General features: G+C 56.1%; 4 protein-coding genes and 1 long non-coding RNA gene across 6 annotated transcripts; 1 reads left to right on the forward strand and 4 right to left on the reverse strand.

Moving 5' to 3' along the window:
• Nucleotides 1-1265: 1265 nt before the first annotated feature.
• CSF3 (colony stimulating factor 3) lies at nt 1266-3647 on the reverse strand. The gene is made up of 5 exons (XM_054000296.1): nt 3359-3647; nt 2810-2979; nt 2353-2460; nt 2077-2223; nt 1266-1875 (listed from the first exon to the last, which is right to left on the reverse strand). The coding sequence occupies exons 1-5, from the start codon at nt 3372-3374 to the stop codon at nt 1705-1707; spliced, it is 612 nt and encodes a 203-aa protein (XP_053856271.1). The 5' UTR covers nt 3375-3647; the 3' UTR covers nt 1266-1704.
• A 2146-nt stretch (nt 3648-5793) lies between these two features.
• PSMD3 (proteasome 26S subunit, non-ATPase 3) lies at nt 5794-11219 on the reverse strand. Its single transcript, XM_054000184.1, has 12 exons — nt 10995-11219; nt 9952-10142; nt 9115-9252; nt 8811-8947; nt 8531-8721; nt 8256-8359; nt 7353-7467; nt 7018-7137; nt 6839-6942; nt 6474-6629; nt 6329-6379; nt 5794-6244 (listed from the first exon to the last, which is right to left on the reverse strand). The coding sequence occupies exons 1-12, from the start codon at nt 11164-11166 to the stop codon at nt 6167-6169; spliced, it is 1557 nt and encodes a 518-aa protein (XP_053856159.1). The 5' UTR covers nt 11167-11219; the 3' UTR covers nt 5794-6166.
• Nucleotides 11220-11269: 50 nt separating this feature from the next.
• LOC128819822 (uncharacterized) lies at nt 11270-12565 on the forward strand. The gene is made up of 3 exons (XR_008440753.1): nt 11270-11559; nt 12008-12097; nt 12481-12565. It is a non-coding gene; the product is annotated as an uncharacterized LOC128819822 (long non-coding RNA).
• Nucleotides 12229-16651, reverse strand: GSDMA (gasdermin A). Its single transcript, XM_054000185.1, has 9 exons — nt 15878-16651; nt 15523-15718; nt 15109-15274; nt 14943-15036; nt 14475-14528; nt 14087-14241; nt 13742-13892; nt 12958-13031; nt 12229-12819 (listed from the first exon to the last, which is right to left on the reverse strand). The coding sequence occupies exons 1-9, from the start codon at nt 16095-16097 to the stop codon at nt 12547-12549; spliced, it is 1383 nt and encodes a 460-aa protein (XP_053856160.1). The 5' UTR covers nt 16098-16651; the 3' UTR covers nt 12229-12546.
• A 1286-nt stretch (nt 16652-17937) lies between these two features.
• Nucleotides 17938-27619, reverse strand: ORMDL3 (ORMDL sphingolipid biosynthesis regulator 3). Of its 2 annotated transcripts, none has more exons than XM_054000196.1 (4): nt 27540-27619; nt 23386-23586; nt 22041-22192; nt 17938-21912 (listed from the first exon to the last, which is right to left on the reverse strand). In XM_054000196.1, exons 2-4 carry the CDS (start codon nt 23557-23559, stop codon nt 21777-21779), a joined length of 462 nt encoding a protein of 153 aa, XP_053856171.1. In that variant the 5' UTR covers nt 23560-23586; nt 27540-27619; the 3' UTR covers nt 17938-21776. The 2 variants fall into 2 exon arrangements, with proteins under 2 accessions (XP_053856171.1, XP_053856170.1); XM_054000195.1 differs by lacking the exon at nt 27540-27619 and adding an exon at nt 26518-26708.
• Nucleotides 27620-27979: the final 360 nt, after the last annotated feature.

The following is a 27979-nucleotide window of genomic DNA, read 5'->3' on the forward strand; positions in this document are numbered from 1 at the left end:
ACCAGCACTTCCCCTTACAGGAAAGGGCTGGAGCAGGAGAAGGGGGTTTTCTGTAAGCAGCCCTGAGGTGGGGGGAGGAAGGAGGGAACTGCCCACCCTGTGGGTGAGGGCTTCCCCCTGGCAGTTCGTGATCTTGGGGCTCCAGCCTGCGCCAGCCCCTGCCCAGGGCTGGAAGTTGGGAGGCAGGAACTGGGAGCCCTGGCACCCCCCAGCACTGCGATGAGTGTGGTGAGGGATGCTGGTGGTCATGGGATGTGAGCGTGGGCCCGGTGGCAGGAAATGGGGCTGGTGAAGCTGGGACAGCCCAGGGTGGGCAAACACCCATTGGGGAGAGCCTGGGGGTGCCCTTAGGGGCTTTCTGGGGCAGGGGAGATGCCCAGGGCTCCCCTGGCATTGCTCAGCCACATTGAGGGCTGCCCCCTTTGTCCATCCACCCTGCCTTCCTCACTGCTGAAAGCCTCCTTCCACCACAGCACATCCCTGGGCAGCTCTGGGGCAGATTCCCTGTGTCACAGCAGCAGCAGCAGGACGTTTGGGGTCCCCTAGTGCCACCAGCCCCCGGATGAGCCCACAAACCAGCTCTGGGCATGGTGCCGGTGCCCTCAGCGGGCGCTGCCAGCGCGGGCGGCTTCCGGAGCTTTCTAGGAATCGGCTCTTGCCCAAGCAGCGCTGCCGGGCGTGGGAGGAAGTGGCCATCCCACAGTACCTCCTGACCCTCAGCGGGCTCAGGCCGTGGGGTGGGGGGCACTGGGGGGGCTGCATTTCATCTTTCTGAGCTGACAGCAGCAGCTGCAGCCCCACCCCGAAGTCCCATTCCCTCATCCCCCATGCCTCTGTCCCTGTGTCCCCGCACCCTGGCCACTCTGCCTCCCTCCCACACAAGCAGGAGACAGCGGAACAGAGAGAGAGTGCAAAAATAGAGTTTATTTCCATTTTTATCACATAGAAAAAAAGCGGGTGTTTCTTGGGGCTCACCCAGCTGCAGCAATAAATACAGTACAAAACCCCCCCACGCCCAGAGCTCCCACACAACCACGGGACTGGGGCTGCGTCAGGCTCAGGAGGATGGGAATGTGTCCAAGTGGCTCTTTCCGGCCAGGGATGGGCACAAATAAGTTAAACTGCAATAAGTACTCCAAGTTGAGCAGGGAAGGGGGACAGAGCAGAGATGCAGCTCCCCAAAGTGCTGAGGCTCCCTGGAAAAGCCTCATCCTGGTGAGGTTGCTGCATCCCATGGTTCTTCCATCTTCTCTCCCCTCCCTCCCTAATGGCTAATAAATATTAATTACTAGAAATAACACCCATCAGATGTGTCCCTGCAGGCTGCAGCCCAGACAGAGAGATGCTGCTCTGGAGCATCCTCATCCTGGGATGAAGGCGTTTTCCCGTGGGATGCTGCAGGAGCCCCAGCAGTGCAAGCTGTGGGGAAACTGAGGCACGGGCCGTGCCAGCAGCAGCTGTGGGGGCTCAGCCCAGCTCCAGAACCTCGTAGCAGAGATACGCTTGTGTTTAAATATTAAACAAGGGTGATGCTGCACAGGTACCTGTGCACGGATCCACCGCGGGATCCCCTGGCGCCTGCCTGGGGCCGCGGGCAGGGGAGCATCCCCAGACAGATAAATATTAAATAGCCATAAATATTAAATAAGCAGGAAATGGGGCGCTCCCGGGATGTCCCTCAGGTAGGACATCCACAAACAGGGGTCAGAGGCTGGTGAGGTGCCGCAGTGCCCGGTACGCCGTCTCCAGGAACCGCTGGAAGTTGGCCAGGATGAAGAAGCCGCCGACTTGGTGGTGGAAGTGGGAGGAGAAGGTGGGGACGGGGTCCTGGTTCTCTGTGGGGTACGTCACCGTGGCCAGGCCCAGGTCCTCCATCTGCAGCCAGGCAGAGGCAGAGGCATCAGCTGCAGGCCTGGAGATGCCCCCCTGCCCCAGTGTGCCCCTCCTGGGGACGTAGCCCCCACCCTGCCCACGCATCCCTGTGAATGCAGCCCCCACCGTGCCCACCCCTCCTTTGGGATGCAGCACCTGCTTTACCCACCTGTCCCCACAAAGTGCCCCCCTTTGCCCCCGCACCTGCTGCTGGATGTTGGAGGACAGGTTGGCCATGTCCAGCTGCAGGGTCTCCACCAGCCCAGCGTGCCCGGGCAGCAGGGCTCGGATGGTGGCCAGAGAGCCGTGGTAGATGCGGAGCCCGGCACGGATCTGGCTGAAGCAGGTCTCCTGTGGTGGGCATGGTGTGGTCAGTGGGGCCGGGTGTGGCCTGGCCACCGAGACACGGAGGGCTCTGGGGTGCCCCGAGCCGTGACAGAGCTGACCAGCTCAGGGGAGGGATGGGCTGCCCGCACTCACTGCCTGGAAGGTGCGCCTGTGACACTGCTCCAGCGGCGCCTGTGCGATGTCCAGGTCCTGCCGCACCAGCAGCAGCTCGTCCTCCGTGCACAGCTGGAGGGTGTCACACTGCGGACAAAGGGGACAGGGTGAGGATACCAGAGGACCCCGACACCCCCAGTACCCCCCAACATCCCATCCCTGGGCTGTGGGACCCTGTGCAGCCCAGCCAGGAGGAGGGAGGGCATGGAGTGGACCCGATGCCATGGGTGTGGAAGTGTGGCTGTTGTGCACCCAGGACGGTCACCGCGTGTTTGTTCCCTGGTGGGTGCCCCAACACCCCGGGGCTGAGCCTTGGCCAGTGCAGGGGACACTGCTGGCTGCTGGCCCTGCGATGCCGATAAGGGCAGGGAGGGGGTCACCTTATCTGTGACCTCACAGTGGCTGCCATCCCCCCTCCGCAGCATGTGGGACTCACCACCACGCGCTGCAGCGCAGCCACGTCCCCACGGATCTTGCGGGTGAACTCGAGGTTCCTCTGCAGGAAGAGCTGGAAGTCCTGGTCCCCTGAGAGCTCGCTCAGGGGTGCCCCATGCAGCTCCCGCCACGGTGCCCACAGCAGCACAGCCAGCAGCAGCGCCAGCCCACCTGTGAGGACAGCGGCTCAGCGTCCACCCCAGGGAGCCCCGACCCCTCGGCCAGGATGGGCTCAGCAACCAGGACCACCTTGGGGATGGTGGCAGCAGCGTGGCCTGGGGAAGGGGCAGAGACCCCAAAAAGGGAGAGGGACCAGTGTTCCCTGCATCCGACCGGTGCTGAGGGCAGCAGCAGTGGGCTCTGGATGTGTGGGTGCAGCAGGTGCTACAGGTAGGCTGGGTTTATGGGTGCTCTGGGTGCAGTGGGGACAGTGGGTCCCATGGGCAAAGTGGGTTTTAGGGGTGGTTTGGGGGCAGTGGGAGCAGGAGGGGAAGCGGGTGTAATGGGAGCAGTGGGAGCTGAGGGTGCTGCATGGGTGCTGGGTACTCACGGGTGAGGAAGCACATGGTGGGTGCCCGGCTCGGTGTCTCCTCCTCTGTGCAGTGCGGCCCTGCCCAGTCCGGCCCGGCTCCTCTCGCTCCTGCCCGGCTGTGCTCATTGATCGGGTGGCATTTATAGTGCACGGGCCTCGGGGATTCTCACCGATGAGGCAACAGCGCGATTGCTTCACTGCCTTAATCACAGCATGCAAATCTCGCGAACCGGGTGCTCGGCCGCGGCCACAGCGTGGGGCTTTCCCGGGGCCGGTGGGCAGCGGTGCCCCTCGGTGTGGCTGCAGCCGCCCGGTGCAGCCCGGGCACTGAGGAGGGTGCCGGGACAGGGCAGGTGGTGCCTCGGTGACTCATTAACCTGCTCGCAGGGCTCCCACTACACTGGCCAGGTGGGCCAGTGCCCAGCACAGCAGGGTCATGTGCAGGGTCACCGACAGGGTCACTCACAGGGTCACTCGCAGGTGACCGGCCAAGGGGATGGCGGCTTCTCGCTGCTGCTGTCACTTTGGGGTTGTCCCCATCCCCAGCCCACGTGGGCAGCACCCGCTGTCAGCTGCCCCAGACATCAGGGTGGGTGCTGGTGGTGTGACCTTCATGGTGGTGGCATCAACTGGAGGCGGCCAAGTGAGACCCGGTCTGGGCACCTGCCCAGGGCCGTGGCTCCTCGGGGCAGCACCACGGGGCCAGATCCTGCCCTGCTGGGCACTGTGGGGCCGGGTTGTGCCCAGAGTCGCCATGTGCAGCACCAAGCACCGGCCACATCAGGCTGACCCCACCCGCGAGGGGCCAAGCCCCCCCTCTGCCCCTACGGGGAAGAGGCTTCCAGGGCAGCCCTTGGCAAGGGCTGGCTGCTCCCGGCCCCGCTGCGTTGACGAGGGAATTTTGGCTCGTGCCGGTTCCCGCAAGTCCTTCCAGGATCTGTTGGGCGGGTGCCAGCTGGCCGGCTCCTGCCCGGCACGGGCCGGTCGGGGCACGGGAGGCACCCGCTCCCCTCACAGCCCCGGACAGGGCAGCCCAGGGCAGCATCCGGCTGGGGAGGCTCATTCTGCACCCCTGACCTCTGGCTGGGTCCCATCGCTGCCCTCCTGGAGGCTGTGTGGACCTGGATGAGGACAGGGATGGGGACAGGGATGGGGACAGGGAACCGGTCTCTGCAGGTTGCAGATGTTGGTGGGCACTGGGATGGGCCACACATCCAGTGGGGTATTTTGTAGGGTACAGTTTCTGGGGCACTGTTAGTGGTGACCCCCTGACACCCACATCCTGTGGGGTACAGCCACAGCACCAGTCCCAGAGGCTGGAAGTCCTGGAAGTTCCTGTCTCCAGCTGGGAAATAAACCCCCATCAGCTGGAACCAACCCATGAGTACCAAGCAGAGCCTTCCTGGCACAGCCAGGTGTGAGCCCTGGAACCTACTGCTGACCTCCCTTCAAACCTGGCAGCACTAAACGTTCTGCCCTCCGGATGTGTGAAAGGACCTTGCCAGCAGAGACTGTTCACGGGATTTTTGGGAGAAACAGCCCCCCCAGCTGTGCCTGTCCCCACCCTGGAGCCAGGGAGAGCCGGTGGCCATTGAGGGGCTCAGCACGGTCCCCTCAGTCTGAGCAGCCACGGGACCACCCCAGAGCGGATCTGCCCTCTCAGCAGGATGGTGCTTTCAGGAATTGTGATGGGGGCGTGGGGGGGCTGAATCAGTGCCCAAAGGCCCTGTCAGCTTTCCAAGGAAGGAAGTGGTTTCAAATCCGAAACTGGGGGTGTTGGGGGGTGGGGGAAGGGGGTGGCCCAGCAAACCCCCCCCCGCCCCCCGGGGCTGGAGCTGCTCGGTCCAGAGATTTTTCCAGGCACCCACTCTGTTCTGTTTCAGCCTCGTGGTCACCCTTCCTCTTCCCGGGGCCCAACCCGGGCACCCTCAGCCCCTTCCTGACATCGGCCAACAGACCAGTGCTCCCGGGATGTCCCCGTGTCCCCAGTGCCAGCCCCAGCCCCCCAGCTGGGCTCTTGCCTTTGGTCTCCCCCAGAGACCCCCAGAGCGGGAATGGGCTGGGACAGCCCCACTCCTGACCTGCAGCCCTGGCTGCTATCCCGGCTTGGGTGTGGCTGGGAGATTCCCAGATTTTCTCAGAGAACTCATCCCAGATGCTGATGGGACCCACCTAGAGTGGCTGCGTGTCCCCTGTCCCCATCACTGCCAGGGTTGGTGTTGTGGGGCACAAAGGGAGCTCTGTGCCTTTCCCAATGGAATCCTCCTGGGATACCATCCTGGAGCTGCTGGGGCCACTCCCACACCACTGAGACAAAGCTCCAGTCCCCCAGGATGGCCTGATCAGATCTAGTCTCATCTCTGGTGCCTAGCCCCAGGGAGAGAGCAGAGACCCCAGACCAGCCCCATGCCCCTTCCCCATCCCAACAAACCCACAGCAGGAGCCACCCAGGCTGGCATTTTTCCATCTTTTATTTTAAAAGTCATAATTGAAGTTTAACAAAGTTTGACCCCGTTGCTGTTGTGGGAGCTTGGAGGGCACCAGTGGAGACCCCAACTCCTGCTCCCTCCAGCCCCGCTCCCCTCGCAGCCCCCCGGCATCAGCTCTGATGTCACCACAGGGATCCTTTTAAGGATGTTTATTGGGGAGGGGGTCCCACCACAAGTGCAGGTGGTCAGGGGGTGTGGGCCCAGGGAACCCCCCGTGTCCCCTCCCACAGTACAGACATGCAGGGATTTATAAAAGGGGGTCTGGGGGGGACGGAGGGCCCTGCTCAGCCACCATCTGTCCAAGGGACAAATAAAAAAGTACAGCCAGGGCCCAGGGTCACGGAAAACCGTCGTCATCGTCCTCTGCCATCTCCTTGGCAAACTCCAGGTCCTGCTGCTCACGCTCCCGGCGCTCCTGGAAAGCAAAAGCCGAGGTTGGTGGCAGGTGGGGACAGAAGCCACATCCTTCCCGTGGCCACAGTGGCTGCAGAGATCTCACCTCCGCAGATTCCAAGTCCTTGTTGTAAGATTTGGGTGGGAACCTCATGGCCTGGAGGAAAAGGAGGAGGAGCTCAGAGCTGAGCCAGCCCTGAGCCATGTGCTGAGCTGTCCCCGTCAGGGACGTGGGGACACGCTGTGCTCACCTTCACAGACATGTTGTGGATGTCGAGGCAGAAGGAGATGCGCTGGTGGAAGGCCAGCTGGGGCTCCCGCGTGGAGTAGATGTCGATCATCTCCTTGGACTGGACGTAGCCCTTCTCGTGGTTGATGCTGGCCTCGATCACGCCGTCCCGGATGGCCTGCGAGCCCGGGCACGGGGCAGGGCACGGGGTGTCCCCAAGGGCTCACACAGAGCAGGGACGTGGCGCCCTGAGTGTCCCCAGTTTTCCCTGGAGGAGCCTCAACCCAAACCCAGAGGTGCTGCAGGGAGGGGTGCGGGGGAACGGGGCAGGGTGGGGGCTGTGGGCACCCCAGGACCCCATAGGGATGGGACTCCCCGTGCTGGTACCTTGGCAACGATGAACTCGGCGTCCTCGGGGCTGTCCAGCTGCAGCTTCTGGGCAATGTCAGCCAGGGAGATGCGGGAGTAGGAGAGGCTGATCATGCGGACACCTGCAGGGAGAAGGGAACGGGATGCAGCCCCCCCGGCCTGCCCGGCCCGGTGCGGGTCCCCAAACACCCTCCTACCTGTCTTGATGACGTTGTGCCTCAGCCGAATGATCAGGGTGTAGGTGCCATCGGCCTGGAACTTGTCCCCAAACTGGTCAAGGACTTGGTTGAACTTGGCCAGGTTCCCCGTCCTGACGGCTGGAGGCAAGAAGGTGGGAAAGGGGGAAGGAGAAAAGCTGGGGAAAGCGAGTCAGGGCTGCCTGACTTCCTCCTTCTCCTCCTTCCCAAGTGGCATCTGCATCCAAGTCCCATCAAGGGGAGAGAAGAGGATTCCCACTGGGTCCCTTCCCACTCAGGATATTCCAGGATCCCCTGACCCCGCGGGAAGGACAGGCAGGGGAGGGCGGCCGTACCCTGGGTCAGCAGGAAGTAGGGCATGAGCGAGCGCTTGAGCGAGGGCTGCCGGAACTGGAGCCTGTCCGGGATCTCCCCGAGCAGCAGCTCCACCACGATGAGCAGCTTGTGCACCTGGGGCAGAGCGAGACCCTGAGTGACTGCCCATGGGGCCTGAAACCATCCCTGTCCCTGTGCACTCCAAGAGGCCTTGCACCCATCCCCGTGTGGCACAAGACCCCAGGAGATCCCAAACTGTTCCTGTCCCTGTGAGGCCTGGAAGGTCCCAGATTTGTCTCTGGGAAGTTCCAAACCTAGGAGGTCCTGCACGTGTCATCCCTGCAGGGCCCAACACCCTGGGAGGTCCCAAACCTGTCCCCATGGGGCCTGACTCTGGGAGATCCCACACCTGTCCCTGCAGAGCCCAAGCCCAGGGGGTCCCAGATCTCATTCTGGAAGGTGCCAAGCCTGGGAGGTCCCACAACTGTCCCCGTGGAGCTCAACTCTGGGGAGTCCTGGACCTGACCCTGGGAAGAACCAAATCCCAGGGGATCTGACTCCTTGAGGCCTGACATCCGAGGAGGTCCCAATCCTGCCCCAGGATCTCCCAAACCTGGGAGATCCCAAACTAAACTCCGTAGGGCCTGACATCCCAGAAGGTCCCAAACCAAATTCCATGGAGCCTGACATCCCAGAAGGTCCCAAACCTGGGAATTCTCAAACCTGGGAGGTCCCAAACCAAATTCCATGGGGCCTGACATCCCAGAAGGTCCCAAACCTGGGAATTCTCAAACCTGGGAGGTCCTGAACCAAATTCCATGGGGCCTGACCTCTGAGAAGGTCCCACATCCAACCCCTGCGAGATCCCAACCCTGAGGGGTCTCAGAGCCAAGCCAGGGGTGTCCTGCCCCCTCCTCACTCACCGTCTGCTTGAAGCCGACGGCCGTGTGCTGCGGGGCCTTGCGCAGGGCGTTGGTCATGGTGCGCCGCGCCTCCGAGTACTCCAGCTGGATGGCCTTGATCCGCCCTGCGCCCACACGGGGCCGGTGGGGAAAGCCACCCAGTGAATCCAACCTGACCTACATGGATGGGGCTCCAAATCCTGCCTGGAAGCCCCACCTCCAGCTGATCAAAGGGGTTCTCCGAGGAACTCGGCGTGGGGTGCCGGGAGGCAGGGCAGGCACCGAGCCCCGCTCACCTGTGTAGTACAGGTAGCGAGCCCACTCGTTGTTGTTGGCCTGCTCGGGGAACACGGACTTGGAGACGAGCTTCTCGGCCTGGTCGTAGAGGTTGTAGTGGAGGTAATTCCTCAGGAGCAGGTTCAGGAGCGTGGCCTGGCCGTCGGCGTCGTGGCGCAGCGTGGCCGTGCGGAGCCGGGCGTGCAGGAAGCTGCGGGGTGGGACAGGGAGTCAGGGAAGGGGGAGGATAAACAGGGGGGATCAGGTTCAGGGACAGCCCCCCCACAGCAGCCAGCCCACCTCCGGACCACGTCGAGCTTGTTCAGGAATTCGTAGATGCGGGAGTGGTAATAGTAGCACTTGGCCACCACCAGGTCCAGGGCCCGGCGGTTCTGGGAGCTGATCTTCTGCATCAGGTCGTCGGACACCTTCTGAGCCTGCCAGACAGGAAGGGAGGTCACGGCAGGGGGGTTGATCCCACCAGGGCCACAGACCACCCAGGCTGTGGGGTTGAGCCCAGGGGAGCAGCTGAACGCTGCTGGGATGAGGGGACAGCATGGGGCAGAGGCGGGGGATGCCTGGGGAGCAGGAGCAGGGGGCTCACCTCGGGGTACCTCTTGCTGTTCATCAGGTAGATGACGAGCAGCAGCTGCAGGTAGGCCTCCACCTCTGGCAGGAGAGGGGCTGAGGCTGCTTTCCCCGTCCGTGGGCGGAACTGCAGCTCAGCTTCTGTGTCCATGGACTGAGGGGAGAGAGAAATTCTGGATCCCTGTCCCCGTGTGGAGACAGCTCTGCTCCAGGTGTGACAGGAGCCAGCCCAGGACTGCAAGGACCTGTCTGTGCTCACATGTGTGTCTGAGCAGAGGGGCTGCTTGTCCCCAGTGTCCCCAAACCCCTCTGCCCTACTCCAGAGGCTCCTTGGAGAGGGAAAGAATCACAGAATCCCAGACTTTTTTGGGTTGGAGGGGCCTTCAAGTTCATCCCTTCCCTGCCATGGGTAGGCACGCCTTCCACCAAACCAGGTTGCTCCAAACCTTGTCCATCCCAGCCACGGACACTTCCAGGGATGAGGCAGCCACAACTTTCCCGGGAAATCCATTCCAGTGCTTCCCTGGCCTCACAGAGAAGAATTTCTGGCCAGCACCCCATCTAATCCTGCCCTCTGTCAGTGGCAAGCCATTCTCCCTTGTCCTGTCACTCCAAGCCCTTGTAAATAGTCCCTCTCCATCCTTCCTGCTGCTTCTTCAGATACTGGGAGGCCAAACCTTCTCTCCTACAGGCTGACCCATCCCTATTCTCCCAGTCTTTCCTCACAGCCGAGCTGCTCCACCCCTTTGATTATCCTCTGGATTCGCTCCTACACCTCCACATCCTTCCTGAGCTGGGGGGGCTGGGGGGTGCCACCGGGCAGGGCAGAGGTGAGGGCAGCAGGTGTCCCCACCTCCTCCAGGAAGGCCAGCAGGAAGTCCCTGACGGCGCAGTTGGAGGTGAAGAAGCCGTGGATGGCCTTGTGCAGCACGTTGGGGTTGAGGCGGCGGGAGGTGGAGGGCAGGGCCCGCAGCGCCCGCAGGACGTAGCGCGGCTCCTTCCCCGACACCGCCTTCTCCAGCTGCTTCACGTGCTCCTTGATGTCTGCAGGGGCACACGGACACCCCCCTCACCCCAAATCCTCTGCCAGCGGCACCCCGGAGCCAAGCCAGGGCCGCCCCCTCGCCCCCGCCCTGCTGTTCTGAGGTGCCTCTGCCCGTGGCCCTGGTGTCCCCAACCTGCCCTCGGGGCTGTCCCTGTTTGGAGCAGGGGGCTGGTGAGGCCCGTGCAGAGTTTTCTCCCTCTGCACCCCTGTGGGGTCCCACCACAGCAGGTCTGCAGCCCCCCTGTCCCCAGAACACACCCTCCCCGTCACGGAGCTGCCCCAGTTCCCTTCCACAGTGATCCCCCCAAACCGAAATTCCATCCCCCATTCTCCAGTGACCCCTAAACCAAGCTCCCCCTTGCTTTCCCTCACACGCTGCCCCAAACGCCCTTCTCCACAGCGTCTCCCGCACAGCAACACAGCTCCCGTCTCCACTCCCCTCTGTAAATCCCTCTCCCCACGGTGACACCCCCCCAAACACACCTCCCCTCCCCCTTTCCCACATGCTGCCCCCCATCTCCCCTTCCCCGAAGTGTTCCCGCACCCTAAAGTCACCTCTCATTCCTCTTTCCCTCGGAGCCCCCTCCAACTTCCCCCCCTACACTGATCCCAACATTCCCCCCCCCCCAACACCTTTCCAGCCCCTCTCCCACCCCCCCCTCAGGTACCCCCACCCTGACCCCCTCCCCAACCCTCTCAGGGCTTCCATACCTGCCCCCAATCCCCCTCCTCCAACAGCCCCCCTCTCAGGGGTTCCCCCGACCTGTGCCAGCCCCTTCTACCCCCAAACCCCCCCAGTTCCCCCCGCCACGACCACAAACACCCCCAGCACAACAACACCCCCCCCTCACCCTCCAGCGTGATCGCGTCCAGCTCCCGCTGCGGCTGCCGCTCTCCGCCCGCCTCGGGGGCCACCGGCGCCGCCTCCTCGTGCATCTCGACGTCGGGGGGCGCGGGCGGGGGTCCCTCCGGGGGTGCTTTGGCCTTGTCGCCGCGGCGGCGGGACGCGCCGTCCTGCTTCATGGCGTGACACTGCACAACGGGCCGCCAGGCGCGACCAGCCGAGCGACGAGCGACACGCGATCGTCTCCTTCCGCCTTCCGCTCGGCCCTTTCCGCCCTCGCTCGGGTTGTTCCGCCGCGCTTTTTCGGCTAGCTCAGGCACCGCTCGTGGACTTCCGTCGCGCCCGCTCGTGGAGTTCCGTGACGCTGTCGGGTATTTCCGTCTTCGCTCGTAGATTTTCGCCCGCGTTTTCGGGCGTTTTCGGGCGTTTTGGCCGAGCCCTCTCGGAAGATTCCGCCATCGATCGGCTTCGTTCGTCTGTCTTCTTCGGGAATCTCCGTAGAACTTTCGGGCGTTTCCGCCGGGTGCTGAGCTGTTCCCGCCTTTTGGGGGCGCGGGCGAGTCTTCGCTGAGGTCCCGTGAGGGGCTTGTCCGTAACGGGACATCCCGTGAAGGGACCCGTGCGGGGCCGGGCTGGGACCGGGTCGGGGGTCCCGTGAAGGGTCCTGTGTGGGGCTGGGCTGGGATCGGGGATTCTGTGAGGGGTCCCGTGAGGGATCGCACTGGGATCGGGGATTCTGTGAGGGGTCCCGTGAGGGATCGCACTGGGACCAGGTCGGGGGTCCCCTGAAGGGACCCGGGTAGGGCCGGACTGGGCCCGGGGATTCTGTGAAGGGTCTCTTGTGGGCTTGGGGATCCTGTGAGGGGCTGAGCTGGGACCGGTAATCCCGTAAGTGATCCGGTGAGGAGGCGGACTGGAGGCTGGGAGCGGGGGTCCCAGGAGAGGCCAGGTTGAAGCTGGGAGTTCTGTGAGGGGTCTGGTCTCTGGGACTGGGGCTAAAGGGTCTTATGACGATTCCAGGTTGGAGCCGGGCTCCCCTCGTAGCTGTTGCAAGGCAGAGCCTGGCCCCTGGTGCTGGAGGTCCTGCCGGAGCCATCAGTGCCCGCACAGGTGAGCAGTGCTGCCCCTTGCTGCAGGCACCCGTGGCCTCCAGAGACCCTCCCAGGGCCCCACAGCCTGAGGGACCCCACGACTTCCCCCCAGGGCTAACTGCCTGTAATTTTCCTATAGTATGCCGAGCTTATCAGATGTACTGTGGGACCAAAACCACACAAAATTAAGAAATTGACTTTGAGAACATCCAATTGTGTAGCAAGAAGGTCCTCTTTATAGAGTGATAATGAGAGTGCTTGCTCTAAAGTGCTGCACGTGTCCACTGAACGTCTCAGGGATGATGGCAGTGACCAGGGAGGTGTCAGTGAAAGAAATCCAGTTTAATATCCAACCTTTAGGACGCATAATGAATTCTCCTGCCTTAAATTTCCTTTTGCCAGCCAAATCAGCCTTGACTATTAACAAGGATGATACTGGGAGACAAAACTGGCTTGTCAGCAAAGGTTTCACAAGACCTTGCAGAGGGGTTCCCTGGGCAGGGCCAGGTACAGCCCACCACTCAGGAAGTTCAGGGCATACAGGGCCACGAACAGGGCTGCCACGGCCTCGAAGGGTTGATCCCTAGGGACAGCTAAGCCATCTTGCTGGAGCTGCACTCCACTCAGCTCCACCAGTTCTATGGTTAACATCTGCTCCTCCTCATGTGAGAAGAGCAGCCCGGAATCCACAAGGAAAGAGTCCATCCCCTTATCCAGGTCATGTTTCAGGAGGTTTTCAACCTTCACAGCAACAATAAAAAAAGCAAAATCAGAATTTCAATCAGTAGTCAGCTTGTGTCATCATTATGGAAATGTTGCTAGAATTAACATAGCCCCCACCTCCCCTTGAAAGGAGCCAAGTGTGGTTTGTGTTCTCACCAGGTTCAGCTGTTGGGACACAATCTTCCTTTCCAAGGATTCCAGCAGCAGCAGCAGCTGATCATCCGTTAACTCTGCAGGAATAAACTGGGTTTGGATCCAAAAGCTCTCCCCAAGGTGATGGAGGTTGCTGGTGGGCTGGGACTGGTGAGCAGGATGGGAAAGAGTGAAAAAGGATGGGAAGGGTGATCATTTCCTGTAGGAAATGCTCCTTTGGTCAAAGGTTTTGGATGTTCTAATAGACGTTATTTGTGCAGGCTCACTGTGAGAGTGATCTGGCTGTTGCTCACACAATAATGGAATACTGGCTTGGAAGGGACGTACAAGGATAATTGATGTACAACTCCCATCCCTGCACAGGACAATCTCAGCAATCCTAGCAGTGCTGAGAGTGTTGTCCAAACACTCCCGGAGCTGTGTCAGCCTTGGGGCTGTGACCATTCCCTGGGGAGTCTGTTCAGTGCCTGAGCACCCTCTGGGGTAAGAACTTTCCCTGATATCCAGTGTAACTGTCCCAGACACAGCTCCAGCCATTGCTTGGGTCCTGTTGCTGGTCACCAGAGCAGAGATCTGGGCTGGCCCTTGGGAGGAAGCTGTGACCAGACTTTGAGGGAGCAGGGAGCCCTGGATGGGTGCAGAGGGGGTTTGTCTCCTCTCCCCTCCATGGGACTTGGATATAGATTCCACTTGAAGAGGAGGAGGAGTAAGAGAGGGAGGCAGGAGGGAATGGAGGAGTGGGAGTCATCCCTGCCTTGATTTCCCTCTTGAAGACCCAAAGCCTCACCATGCAAAGCATCAAGGACATAGGTGATTCCCTCTGCCAGCAGAAGGAGACGATCTCTGGGAGAATGCTGCAAGGTGCTGAACAGGTCTTTTAAGTCTGGGCTCTCAGTTTTCAGCTGATAACCATCATCTTGCTCAGGAACCTCTTCCATCTGGGGGAACAAGGAAAAGAAATGTCAGGATTTGAGGGCCGAGGTTGCTGCTTGTCCTAAGCAGGGAGATGTGCTGAGAGAGGGAATTTTGCATGGACAGTTGTGGCACAGGGCAGGTGACTTGTGAGACAGGAGATGTGGTCGTGGATGTGTCTGTATTTATAAATCATGGCAGTAAGAAAAGCTTCACTTACTTTCTGTCTGAGCTCTTGAAGGAGGCTCTTGTCTCTCATCACTGCTTTGATGGTGTTTAAGATGATGAGCAGCAGGTCAGGGGACAACTCGGGGAAAATTCGGCAGGAATATTGAACTTCTGTCATCACTTCTCGTAATTTTCCTGTTGCGGGACCTGCAGACCAGAATGAGACCAAATCTGTCACTTGAGTTCTAGGAGTTCACAAGCAGCTCTGAACCCAGGGTTTGAAACACTCATTTGCAGCCATATGGAATTGGGGCAGTTGTGATGTCTCAGGGGAGAGGCAAATGCTTCTCTCCTGGTGATTTGTTTTATGCTGGGAGATTCCATCTTACCCAAAGCAGCCAAAAGTTGTGCATGTGGAAGCAGCAAAATACATTACTTACCATCAGCTACATAAGCCATCTTTCTCATAGGTTCTGCTGGGAAATAATCCAGATCTAAAAGAGGATAAAAGCGACAGTTTTCTATACCAGCCTTCCCAGTGGTGGTCACCCACTCAGTTTCCTCCCTGGCTCTTCTCTTCTGAGTAGGAAAGGAAAAGAAACACCAAAACTCTGCTCTTTGTGCCATTTATCACCAGGAGCTCTGCAGCTCCTGAAATGTGGATCTTCCTTTTTCCCTTTCTTTACTGACCCCTCCCCAAAGAGGATCTTTGAACTTGCATGGGTTATCTGACCTCCCCCAGGTGATTTCTGTCTCTCACACTGCCTCCTCCTATTTCCAGACAAGCTGAAGGTAGCTCTGGGGGAAAGTGGTGCTTCATAAAATGTTCTTCCTCTTCTGGAATGGAGAACTTGGTCGTTTCTGCAAGTTTCTTACCCCATACTTGGTCATTTCTGCAAGTTTCTTACCCCATGCTCCATCTCTAATGTGTAGTGGGATGGTCCTGAAGGCCAGTGTGCAGCCCTTGGGTATCACTATGCTTTGTTTGTCCTCCCTGTTGCTCTGGATAAAGAAAACAACCTGTTAAAGCACCTGGCTGCAGGTGTTGGGGAAGCAAGGAGGGAGAAGCCAAACCTGTGCACAGAGTGTGGCATAAAATTTGGCCTTGAAGCCCCTATTTGCCTTGCTGGATTCCTTGTAGACAGCCTCCTCCGAGGCTTCGAGGATTTCAGTGACCACGTACAGGTGGATGTCTGTTCTCCGTAGTTGTTGGATGAAGGAATGATCCATGTTGATTTCTCTAAAAGAGGAAAAGGATAGGAAGGGTTTGGAGCACCAGAGCTAAGGCATCTGGGGGGATAAGCCTGTAGAAGAGGAGGCTCATGAGGGAACTTGTCACTCCATTCCCTGTCTAACCTGGCCTAGTTAGAGGAAGTTCATGCCCTAAGGTCTTAATCTTGGTTTTTGGCTGTTGAAAACCCATTCTTAACCTGGCATGGGCTGGAGGGGGATGACTGGAGTGTGTGTGCTCCCTTTGTCATTCCTTACCTTTCTCTTCTCAGTGCCTCCAGTGATTCCAGTGATACCCTCTTCTTCCGTGGTGTAATGGAAAACTCTTTGGACAAGGAAGCACCTCCTTTCATCTCTACATTTGTAGGGTCAAAAGAAATGCTGAGACCTCCATCAGCTTGGTCAGTGCTGACTTTTGTGAGAGTAAATTGGCTGGATTCTTGATGGAGCGACTCTGAAATAATTCCATGTGTTACCTTAAGCAGGATTACACAGACTCAGCACTATATCACACACACAGGAAAGCTGGAACTTGGTAGAGTTGTGCCACAAATGGTTCAAAAATATTATCTGTGGTATTTGATAAATTCATATTGGTAAATTTGGGGCTTACCTATGCTTTTACCATCCTCTCCAGGCAGCAGCACATCCTCCAGTGTGAACCCTGTCCGCTGGTAGTAGGGAGCTGGGTGAAATATGGTTTTTGGTTTGCTTTTTCTTTTCAGTAGATAGAGAGGCCTGAAGTGCTCATTGTCTGCGATGCTTTCGACAGGGACCATTTCTTTGCATGGATCCATTTGATTTACGATGAATTTGGTGAGTTTTTTAAACATTCTGGCTGTGGCTGAGGTTTTGAAGCAAAGCCAAGGGGATTTGTGCCTTGCGAAAGAGGGAACACAAGCTAAGCTGAATTACTTGAAATAATAGGAGGACATTGTAACAAAGTGTGACTTTAATGATTAAGAAGATTTCAAAATAATGACTCAAAACCCCCATCACTGTCCAAGGACTCAAGTTTCACAGGGTTGTTTCAGGGAGTCTTTTAAGAGGAAGCAGCAGGAGCTGTGGGTTGTTTGGCCTTGTCCCCTTTTGCTGTTGAGCCTCAGTGATTGTGCAGAGAAAGCACAGCTGGTAGACCCCCAGGGTACTGATTTTGGAGACAAATTTCCCCCAGAATAGAGACCTCAGCTCAGCCTTATTGAGCAGGCCCTGTTGGTCTGCAGGGGAGAGCTGGTGTTTGAGGGCCAGAAAGAAACCCCTGTTTGTTTCCTGAGACAGCTTGTTTCTATCAAAAAGTTTCAGTTTCACTTTTCTGGTGTTTTATGGGAAAGAGCTGGGGAGGGGAAATTGGGCAATCCAGACTGGTTTTGATGGGAAGGGACCTTAAGGTTCCTCCCATTCCCCCTCCCTGCCATGGTCAGGTACACCTTCCACTATCCCAGGCTGCTCCAAGCCCTGTCCAGCCTGGTTATAGACACTTCCATGGATGGGGCAGCCACAGCTTCTCTGAGCACCCTGTTCTGAGGCCTCAGCACCCTCAGAGAGATTTTTTCCCAATATCCCATGTGACCCTACTCTCTTTGAGTTTAAACCATTCCAAAGTCAAATAGGATGCTCAAGGTTAGTAGCCCTTGCAAGTCTCATTCCCTTGAAGGTCTTCAAGAAGAGAAGAAAAACTGAACAAGAGCACTTAAACAGAGAGCTCCCACCAACCCTCTCCCCTGCCCACAGCTCTGGGATAATGCACTTGCCTGTGTGTGGGGCGGGGGGCGTGCAGAGCAGACCGTGGGGCTGCTGAGGTGATGTGGCCTCTGGAGAGCAGCAGGACAGGGGAGAAGTTCTCCGGCTTCCCTTCTGCTCAGAGGTGTGGAAGTGGCTGTGAAATAGAGCAGCCGTGAGTCGCGCAGGAAGCTCGCACCACCACAAACGCAGAGCAAAGAGTAAATTGATTTCTGTTACCTTGCTAACTGAAGAACACCTGGGCAGGGGCAGTGTTAGACCCGATCCGTGCTGGAAGACCCCTGGCTGTACCCAGCAGCTTGTCAGGAGTTGTTCCCAGCTGTGTGGTCACTTCAGCAATTCTACATCCTCATCACCAGTGTTCTATTTCCACAAATCGGCTGTTGCTTACGTAACACTTCCTTTTTAGTCATTGAGCAGAGTCTGTTACAGGGGCTGTGGATTACTGGAACTTCTACAGATGTAGGAGATGTAAGTCCACTGCTGGAAGTGTCCCAGACCAGACTGGACAGGACTGTGTCCCTGCCCCTGGCAGCAGGTGGGACTGGATGGCTTTAAGGTCCCTTCAAGCCAAACCATTCCATCATTGCATGATTCAAATTTATTGAGCCAGGTAACGCTACTGTTCTTTGACAGATGGAGAAATGGACTCAGGAGGGGATATTGGCAAGAAATTCCTCTCTGTGAGGGTGGTGTGGCCCCAGAACAGGGGCCAGCTGTAGCTGCCCCATCCCTGGGAGTGTCCAAGGCCAGGTTGGATGTGGCTTGGAGCAACATGGCTGGTGGAAGGTGTCCCTGCCCAGGGCAGGGGGTGGGAATTGCCCTGGAGCCTTAAGGTGCCTTCCAACCCGAGCCATCCCATGTCTCCTGGATACATTGCCATGCTTGTTTGACAGCAAAAACCATCCATGTGAAGATTCCAGGACTCAAGTGCAAGTTTTTACCTGAATACTTCACTTTTATTAGTCTCTCTTAGAATACTGTACAAAGGAGTAATAAAAATATTCACACTTTATTTTAGAAAGTTCTCTACATGAGACTTCTGTATCCACAGCAAAAAAGAAGGCTATGGGAAAAAAAACCCTAAAACTTTGTACAGAACATTCCTTTAAAAACCCTCCCAACTAATTCAGCTGATTTAACTGATCCAAGGAGGGTATGGACACACCAACACTCACATGCTTAAAAGATATTCTAGGCAATGATAAAGCAACATAAGTCACAAGAAGGAATATTAATATGTTAACCCACTGCTGTCCCCTCCTCGAGGGCCAGTACCGAGCTTTTAAAAACAACCCAAAATTGAACAGTGATTCAAACATAAAAGTACTCAAGAATAAGTAGCCCTCCATTTAGTTTAATTTTATAGGCTTTTCTCCTGCAAAGGTTTGGGCTGTTTGCCAGCCTCGTAGTTCTGTGGAAGGACTCCCAGGTCAGGATCCTGATTCAGGAGCATCAGGCTGGGAGGACTTGCTGGTTTTCTGAGTGTCCTGGAGCAGGGGTTGCTGTACCCCATGGAAACATGTGTGGTGCTGACAGTGGCTCAGGAGGCTTTGCCAAGTACAAGATGGGACAGGCTGCTGCCAGTTCCTGAGAAGGCTTCCAGCCTTTCAAAACCTTTTCTCTTTCATTGCAGACCAAAACAGGAAAGCTTAAAATAACTTACCAGGAGTTGTTTTTCCATCACAGGAGATTTGATCTCTCCAGGTAGGAACTTGTCCTGATCATGATACAGGACCAGTGTGAGAGGAAATCTGTCAAGCGTGATGTGATCAGAATCCCATTTAAAATTAGTAACAATCAGTTATCTCCTCCACGCAGCACCACATCTGCTCACATTTCGTTTCTCCTCCCACAATGTGGCTTCACCCCTGATCTGTCCCTGCCAGGACATGTCTGACCACCCCTCAGCCTGCTCATGCTGTCCTTTCCCTTCAGACTGCCTCATGTACACCCAAGAATGGTGGTTTAATTACAATTAACTTCCTGCTTTTTATTTTTGATTGATCCTGACACCTACCCTTAAGTTGGGGTCTTAAGGAAGATGCTGCCCGATGTGTAATTGTTCAAATACTTATTAATCATATATAAATACTTAACTCGCCACAACAGAGTGTGAAATCTTTCTTCAACTCATTTCTTTCCATATTACTTATGTTTCCATTTGTGTTTCCCTTGATTGGATTAACTGAGTCCAAATTAATCTCAGATATTCCATGGAAAAATGCCACACCTGTGTTGTAAAGAATCACATGACTCTGGCATTGGCTGTTTTAATCATTTGTGTGAAGGAGAGAAATCAAAAAAATATCTACTTTTGTTGCTAGACAGAGTCTTAGTGACAAGTTTGGGGCTTTACACTTTGGAACCTCTTGTTTGAGAAGTTTATAATCCCATTCTGAGTCCCAGTTCATCTTTAATTTAAGGAAACAGGTTCAGCTGACCAGAGTGTCAGTGACCACACAAGTGTTCAAACCCACAGTTGTGTCAATGCCTTCAAGGAGACTCTGGGAATTGCTGTATCTCATAAAAAAAAAAAGCCAATCCTTTCAACTGATTACTATTCTAAATTTACAAATCTGCGATGTGCATATGCTTAGAAATACCCAGCATACGTCTGTCTGTGAGGAGTCATGTTTGAAAGCATCTAGAGGCTGTTTCTGTTGCAAAAAAAGGATAGTTTCTCCCATGTTTTCTATGGCAATAATTAGTTTTCTTTCATTTCTCCTGGAGATGGAAGTGGTGTCTGGGCAGACACTCAGGCCTGTTCAGCACCACAATCAGCATTTCAACTCCAGCCTCAGGCACCCTGCCAGGACCTGCCCCTCCTTGGAGCAGCCTCTCCTGCAGGAATAGTGCTCATGTCTGTGTCATTTCCCAGCTGATTGATGAAATATCTCTATTTTTATCACAATTATCATTGTCTAGTAGCTTAAAGAGCCGATTAGGGTAGAGAGTACCTCAGCTAAAGCAGCAGCTCTTCTATCCTAGATTTGAAGGTTTAAACTGCCCATCAATGGAATTGCACATCTGTCAATACCCTGGGGTCTCCAGCCAGATTCTCTTCTCCTTCTACCTCCTTGAAAACTTCCTTTTCACTTGGATTTCCACTTTCCAAACACATTAGGAAATTATTCTCCCTGCATTCCAGCAGCCCTCTGAGGTACACTCTATATTTTCCCTTCCCTGTAGCAGTCCCAGAGGAAGTCTGAGAGAGAAGTGAAGCTACTTGCCTAAAATTATGCATGGAGTAGTAACAGATCTAAAAATTCCCCCTTCCACGTCCTATGCTCAGACCATCCAAAACCTCAACACTCTCCACCACGTCCTCTAAAGCTGGATTTGCTACTGCAAGGACAAAAAAAGCAGATTTAAAAGATTTATACCATTGTCAAAAAAAGTGAGACAATATAAGCACTCAGACAACAAAAATATAGGTTTTTGTAGGGTTACAGGGGAAGAGTGAGGGAAAACCCATTCCATCTGGGACACAACCCAAAGGGAAATCAGGTCATTCTGATTTTCAGTAAAATAGTAAAAGCTGTCTCAGCCAGGAAACCTAAGCCTGCTTTATTTAGGTGGTAATTTTAGAGGAAAAAGGCTTGATTTTGTTCCTCTGTGAAAGGATCTACTATCAGTGACAAATTGACTCCTTTGCTGGTCAGTTCACCTGCTGCTGGTGCTGCTGCTCACACAGCCCTTGGGCATGGAGCTGAGGGACAGATTTCCAGGTTAGCTAGAAATCCAACCCTTGAGTCCGTGGGGAACTGGCAAATCCCAGTCACATGCACTTAAGCAACCAAGGAGCTGAAGTGAGGAGAAAAATTCCAAGTCAAGGACGGCTGCGAGCTTGATGAGAGCAATCAGCCCTCCTCCTGTACCTGCCCACTGTCAGCCGCTCCCACACCTGTCCATGTCCATGCTCCAAGGAGCTCCGTGGCATTTGGTGTCAGTCATTAAATCACCTGCCCTCAGCCTTTGATCCAAATGCCCACTGAGCCCCTGTGCACTTAAAAACAGCAGTTTGGGGTGGGGAAAGGAGTTACCTGGGCAGATTTGGGTATAAACTGAAAATAACAAGCATGATTTTGGACCTATCCACCTTTTCCCTGGACAATATGGATGGTGCTATAGGAAGCCAAAAGCTTTGTCAAACTGCAGGTCATTTCTTCCTGTGCTGTTTTTAGGAAAGGAACTTCCCTTCTCAGTGGTGTCAACGATTGCAAAATAAAAATCTGTTATTCACTTCCCCCTCCTACTTCCCACCTAAAACTGGAAATCAGACCGCAAAACAATCCAGTCCTGGGAAAGTCTGGCTGTCTTCCTTTGGATTTCCCTCATGTTCTGCTCAAAGCACCTAGCTTCAGGAAGGGAAATGTATTTTAAAGTGCATTTACCACAGCAATAGTACCAGCACTAAAAGCTTTTCCCCTCATCCCTATCCTCGTCATTCCATGTCTGGAATAGATGAGGCTCTTCCCAGAATTCATCCTTGTTGTACCTCAAAGTCTCAATGGTTTTGCATCTATTGATGACCCTGGGAGAAGAGAAATCCGGTGTCGCACGTCCTGCTCCGCACTAAACTCTACTCTGGAGCTGGTTTGGATTTATTGGGCACGAGGATCCAGCATGCGGAATGTGTCTGTTGGGATCTGCGTTTAAACAGCCGCTGCCAAACCACATCCCAGTCTGCGTGGGGGGGAGGAAACGGGGCTGGAGAGAAGAATCCCCCCTTGGCCCCGCTCCTCCGCCATCCGCTCCGGCCACGCCGCTCAGTACTTGTTGATCCCAAAGATCCGGACTCCGTGGAACTGAGGCAGTTTGGGGATCAGGACGCTCATGAGAGAGATGGTGTTGATGATGAAGTGTACCCGGTCGTACTTGGTGTAGAAGCTGGTTAGAAAATACCTGAGAAGGAAGGGTGGGAACAGAGAGAGAGGCAAACTGAGCGGTAGCATTCCATGTGTTTGTCTCCCAGGACAGAACACTGATGGGTATCGGGACACGAGGCAGCTCAGCCACCCCAGAATACTCACAGGACAATGGGCATGATGGTGAGGAACTTGCGGGACGAGGTGAACTGGACTCCATAATCCATCTGCTCCCAGTGCGTGAGCAGCCGGGCCTTGCCCTGGTCCGGGGTCTCGAAGGGGGTTCCTTTCACGGTGTGCAGGAAGATGTACATGCTCTGCAGGACACACAGCGTGAGGCACACGGCGCCCTGCACCCCAAAAACCCAGACCCAGGGCAGCGGATCTGGGCGCTTGCACCCCCGCGCCGCTCCACTAGAGGGATGTGGCGCTGCTGGAAAAGCCGGAGCGGCCAGGGAAGCAGGGAAAGGAGAGTTGGGAAAGGCCCGGGCAGCTCTGCTGCTCCACGTCAGACCTCTCGCTCGGCTCCTGGGTGTGAGCCAAGGACGCGGTGGCAAGATTACAGCCCTGGGATCTCTGTGATCGGGAGATTAGCGCCTGCCTGCTGCCTGAAGGCTCCCCGAAAATGTGCTGGGAGAAGGTCTGTTACCCCCTGATTACCAGGGGAACACAAGTCACAGACAAACATTCCAGCTCCGAAGTACAGCTACTCCTGGCCTTTAAATCCTTTTTGTCCTCAGAAACTAAAGCTGCCAGGGAAGATGGGTGAGAAGCCAGCAGCTCGTGAGCTGAGTGCTGAGCAGCTCCAGTTTGGGGCTTTGTGGTTGTTTTTATCTCCTGAACAGCTCCAGTTTGAGGGTTTGTGGAGGTTTTTATCTCCTGAGCATCTCCAGTTTGGGCGTTTGTGGAGGTTTTTATCCCCCACTAGTAATAACTTATCATGAGGGTCCTCAATCCCTGTAATTTTTATCTCTGGAATATTCCCAGGCTGAGATATTATTTAAAATAAAAGATATACAATCAGTTGCTCCATCCCTGAAGTTTTTTGTCCCCTGTGCCCAAGGGGACCTATGTGAGGACCTGATCTTCAGAGAGAAGAATCACTTCCTGGACTAATCTTTTACTTTAGGCAGAACAAAATCTGGGAGTTAATCTTGTTTTTTCTTATCTCTCATGAGGCAAATTCAGGTTTTACCAACCTGATGGGTGATGGGGTCTGTCACAGACTCCTTTGGGAAGGGGTCACGACAAAGGACTTGCCCTACAGGAAATTAATCCACGTCCCCTCTGAGCAGCCTCACCAGGTGTTGCTACCTCACCTGCACTTGGGCTGGATTTAAATCCATGACCCAGAGGCACCAGTACAGGCTGAGGGCTGGAGGTTGAGCAACTCACCCGGCATCTTTGGAAACACAAAGGAATTGTTCCAACAGGAATCTCAGCAGATTGCTCAGAGGAACAGCTGTGCCAAGGTTCCCTGCATGTGCCCCGGGCCACGCCGCTCCCTTACCAGGTTGTGGATGATGTTGGTGAGAGTCCAGACCACCGGGACGCTGAAGAAGGGGATGCTGAGGAGCACGACGTGCAGCAGCCCGATGCCCAGCACGTAGGACAGCCAGATGCCGCGGCTGTTCATGACCCGGGTGTTGGGGTTCACCTCGCTGTGCGCCGTTCCCACGTTCATCCTGGCTCTCCTGGCTGATGGGAGCCCCTGGAACAGAAACACTGGGGTCAGAGCCCAGATCCAGACTGCTCAGTGGGGCTGACCACCAGCTGGTTGTCAAGCAAACCCAAAATCTGCTGTTTGCTATAAAAATCCCAAGTCAGTTCCCTCCTCTGCCCCTCGCTATTGCCATTCTTAGAGCTGACGTCGCTAACTCCGGGAGTGGTTGAGATTTGGGAATTATGTGTGGGAAGCTTGTCTGTGACAGAAGCTTCTTGTGATTTGAGATGTTTTCCTGGAGCTGAGGTGTCGAGGTTCAATCCCACGATTGCCTGACAAAACTCAAAGCAATACTTTTAAGCACTTCTAAATTCTCATCACAGTGTTAATCATGGAAACACACAGCACGGGAAGCTTCCTGCATGTCTATGGAGTCAGCATGCCTTAAACTTGAGAAGGAAACAGAGCATTTGCAGAGTAAAGGGTCTGTATCAACAGATCTCCTAATTAATTTAACTAAATGAACACGGTTCTGCACAGCTCGGGAGGTTTGCTTGTCTCCTACTCTGGCTTACATGTTTTGCCTTCAGATTTAAGACTTACAGAGGGGAAAAAAAGAGGAACAAAAAAAAAAATTGCCCCCCAGGGAAGGAATGAGATTCTTCTTGAGGAATGTAAAAAGGGAGAGATAACAGCACAAAGTGCCTTGGGAGGATGTTTCAGGAGGAAGAGCTGTGGAGGAGTTAGCCCTTCCCCTACCTGGAAAGAACAACTGCCATGTGGGAGGAGCACAAAGATGGTTTTCTGGACAATGCCAGGAGGGAGAGGAAGCAAGAGAGTATCACCCTCTCAGAGCAAGTCCTTGGGGTGGTGCCTCTGAGACAGTGAAGGTATCAAGTGGCTTTCTGGACTGACACAGTGCCAGTGGCAGCAGGAGAGCTCTGGCTCACTGGTATCTAGGGATTACAGAAAGCAGCACAAACTAAACCACAGTAAAGCTGGATGTCTTCACACCAAGATCAGGGAAATTCTTATGTAAAATCATCTTTGTGTCCCACGGAAGAGGAGCTTGATGAGATGATCCAGTTCATCCTCCTTGGCTACAGCACCCCACAGTGAAGGCTGTTTCCTGATGTCTGGCCTTGTGGCTTTGCTGTTGCTTCCCACAGCTGGAAGCTGTGTTGCTGTTCCCTCCAGCTCTCCGGAGGCGAGCCTGAGCCAGATCCAACATCACACTCTCCTCACTGCCAGCTGTTCCCAGCTCCCTTGTGGAGCGCTGGGCCTGCCTTGTCTCAGGAGCTGGCACCATCCCCACTCCTGCCCAGGGCTGGGACTCCCAGCCAGCTTCCATTCCACAGCTCTTGGAATGCTCCAAGTAACTCCCAAACCTCTTCCATGCACACAGGCAGCTGTTGCTGCAGATCCTCACCTCACTCTATCAGGGGGCTCATACCTGGAGAAGGATTTTGTTTCCAGGAAAGAGGCTGCAGGTCTGTGGGGTGCTCACTCCCTTGTTGCCCACCTCCCAGGTCACCAACTTATGGATATTCCAGAGAAAAGCCCGAAGTCTGATTTGGAAACAGGACTGAGAGCCAGAGTTCAGCACTTCACCCCTGGCACAGGGAGCAGCTCTGTCCTAAACCTGCTGCAATTCCCAAGGGCTCTCAGAAGGAAAACTGGGGGTTGGGGCGAAAGCATAAGTGAGTCAAAAAGAGTCAGATTTTTACAACAACAAAAAGAAAAACACCCTATGGAATGTGTAAACAGGAGTGCTGAGTGCCAGACATGGGAAATAGCTCTCCTGGATGCTGGGTGAACATTGTCCAGTCCTGGGAGAAGCTGGAGAAAATGAGCAGAGGTGTAGGAAAAACATGACCTGCAAGGACAGCTGGAAGGAAAAGGGTTTGTTTAGTCTGGAGGATGCTGGAGACAGGCATGAGGAACAGTTGGATGCTCCACAGAGAGCTGTGTCTGTGGGATTCCAGCTGTGCAGCAGGAGAAACCACATAGCTGGGTCTTGGAGCGACACAGGGCTGCAGAAGGAGGGATGTGGGAAGGGACTGCCCACAGAAGGTGATCCATGCTCTCACTGGAGGCCTTAAAATCTAGTTTTATCAACAGTTTAAAACCTTCTCTCCAGGAGTCTTTCCTGATACTGTTATCCAAGGGCTGTGGAAGTTTCCTGCAGCCAGAGGTGCACATGGCTGGTGCTGTGGAATTTCCAGCCACGAGTGTAACTTCCAAAAACTAAGGAGCAGCTTGGATTTGGTCTCCTCTGCAAACGAGAGCAGTTGCAAATGCACAACTGGGTGGGAAAGGGCCCAACTTGGAAGTTGTATGTGAAGCAATTCTCCTTCCCATGCCTCAGTTTCCCTTCCTTGTAAAATTAAGGATTAGAGGGGTGGGATGCTGGAACATACGAGAGGTTAATTCATTCTTGCAGGACATACAGACACACCAAGCCCTCACTGCTGCAATGAGGGTGATTCCACGTCTCCAACTCTGTTCTTCCCCACCTTAAATATTTCACCAGCTCTGCCCTGGGCTCTGCAGCCCTTGGCCCAGCTCTCCCAAATTTTGGATTGCACAAGCCTGGCTGAGGGCACATCAGCTCCCAGAGCTCTGTCCCTACCCCCATCCCACATCCCATGTTTGCTTTCTAATTCCACACCAGGATTTGTTCACCTGCAGGACAACAAGACACAGCCCACCATGGGAAGGACTCCAGCTCCCCCTTCCCAGAGCAGCTGCTGCCAGACTCTGCTTTCCCCCTTTTTTTGGAGCAGAAAAGCCTGAATGTTGCACCAGGCTGAGGGTGAAGGTCAGGGCTGTGCTGACATTGGACAGTGGCCATCCAAGGGGGGGAAAAGTCGGAGCTGCGGCCAGTGGCAAAGGGCACAACGTGGCAGTGGAGCTGAGCCCTCCCTCTGCCTCATCCTGCCTGTCCTGCTCCCTGTCCAGGGGCAGCTCCTTCCTCACCTTTGTCCCCAGAGGATTGTGACCACCAGCTCTTCCTGCTCCCTTGCTTAACACTTCAACGTGATGATCTTAAAGGCCTTTTCCATCCTAAATAAATGACCCTATGATTTAGCAGTGCTGTTGCCCTCCCCCAGGGATTTCAGGATCATGGTCCCATCCTGGCACCCTGCTGCAGGATCTTCACTGGGCTGGTGAGGGAAGGAGGGCTCGGGTGCTTATCTTGATCTTGAGTGTTCCCAGACTGCAGGTGACGATGATCCCACGGATCACAGATCCCAATCTCTAGCAGCAACAGCTGCCACCTCCCAAACAAATCCTTTAAACCCTTCTGTGCCGCTGGCAGCGGATGAACCAGAGCACGGAGGACACGGGGGACGCTGGTGAACTGGGCTGTGCTGGGAGGCGGGTGCTGGGTGAGAGGTGAGACTGGGAACAAAATGCTCCGTGTCCCTCCAGCCCGGGGCCGTGTTGGAAATGTCTGAGCCCCAGCGCTGCCCGGTTCCTCCTCGGGGGCCCCGGGCTGCCAGAGCCACGGAGGGGACACGGGGAACACGGGGACGAGGACACGGGGACGAGGACACGCGTGAGCCGCCCCGGCTGAGGGCGGCGATCCTGCCCCCTCGGCCTTTCCTAGTGGATTTAACGGGAGATCTTGGACACGAAGAGAAGGGCGAGGTTGGGCTCCTCCGGGCTCACGTGGAGTCCCAGACCCCACTTTCTTCCCCGTTTCCCCGGGACGGGACGGTGCCCCGGGAGGCCACGGCAGGACCCGCTGCCGGCCGGGCTCTGCACAGCGTGACCCCACCGTGGGGACCCGCACTACCTAACTGGGACCCCCTCTCCCAGCCCGCCGCTTCCCAGCTCCATCCCAGCACCCGCTTCTCTCTTTTGGGGTGCTTTTCTTTCGGGCCGGGCCCATGCGAGGCACCTTGCCCCGGCCCCGCCGCGGGGCTCGGCCGCCGCCGCCCCCGGGGTGTGCAGAGCCCCCCCGGTCCCGCCCCGCGCCCCCGGCCCGCACTCACCGCTCCCGCCCGGTCCGGCTCGGCTCGGCTCGGCGGGGCCGGCGCTCGCTCCGCCGCGCTCCCGGTGCTCTCCCGGTGCTCTCCCGGCGGCCCCTCGGCCCGCCCCGCCGCGGCACGCCGGGAGCTGTAGTCCGGCAGCAGCGGGAGAGGCGGAGCCGCCATGGGAACCGGCGGGAGCGGCTGCGGGAAGGGCATCGTGGGCTGCACCGACCCCCGCTCCGCTCACAGCGGCCCCCAGACCTGGCTGGGTGCCTCCAGCCTGCCCGGGGAGGGTGGGCTGCCCCCCCGCCGCTTCTCCCAGGGGAAATCCGAGCCTGGGGGAACACTGGGGCAGCTTCCAGAAGGAGCTGCGGCTGCCCCGTCCCTGGAAGCGTGCGAGGCCAGCTTGGACAGGGCTTGGAGCGATCTGGGGTACTGGAATGTGTCCCTGCCCATGTCAC

The sequence above is a fragment of the Vidua macroura genome, chromosome 27 (genome assembly GCF_024509145.1).
Source record: "Vidua macroura isolate BioBank_ID:100142 chromosome 27, ASM2450914v1, whole genome shotgun sequence".
Classification (NCBI taxonomy): Eukaryota; Metazoa; Chordata; class Aves; order Passeriformes; family Viduidae; genus Vidua; species Vidua macroura.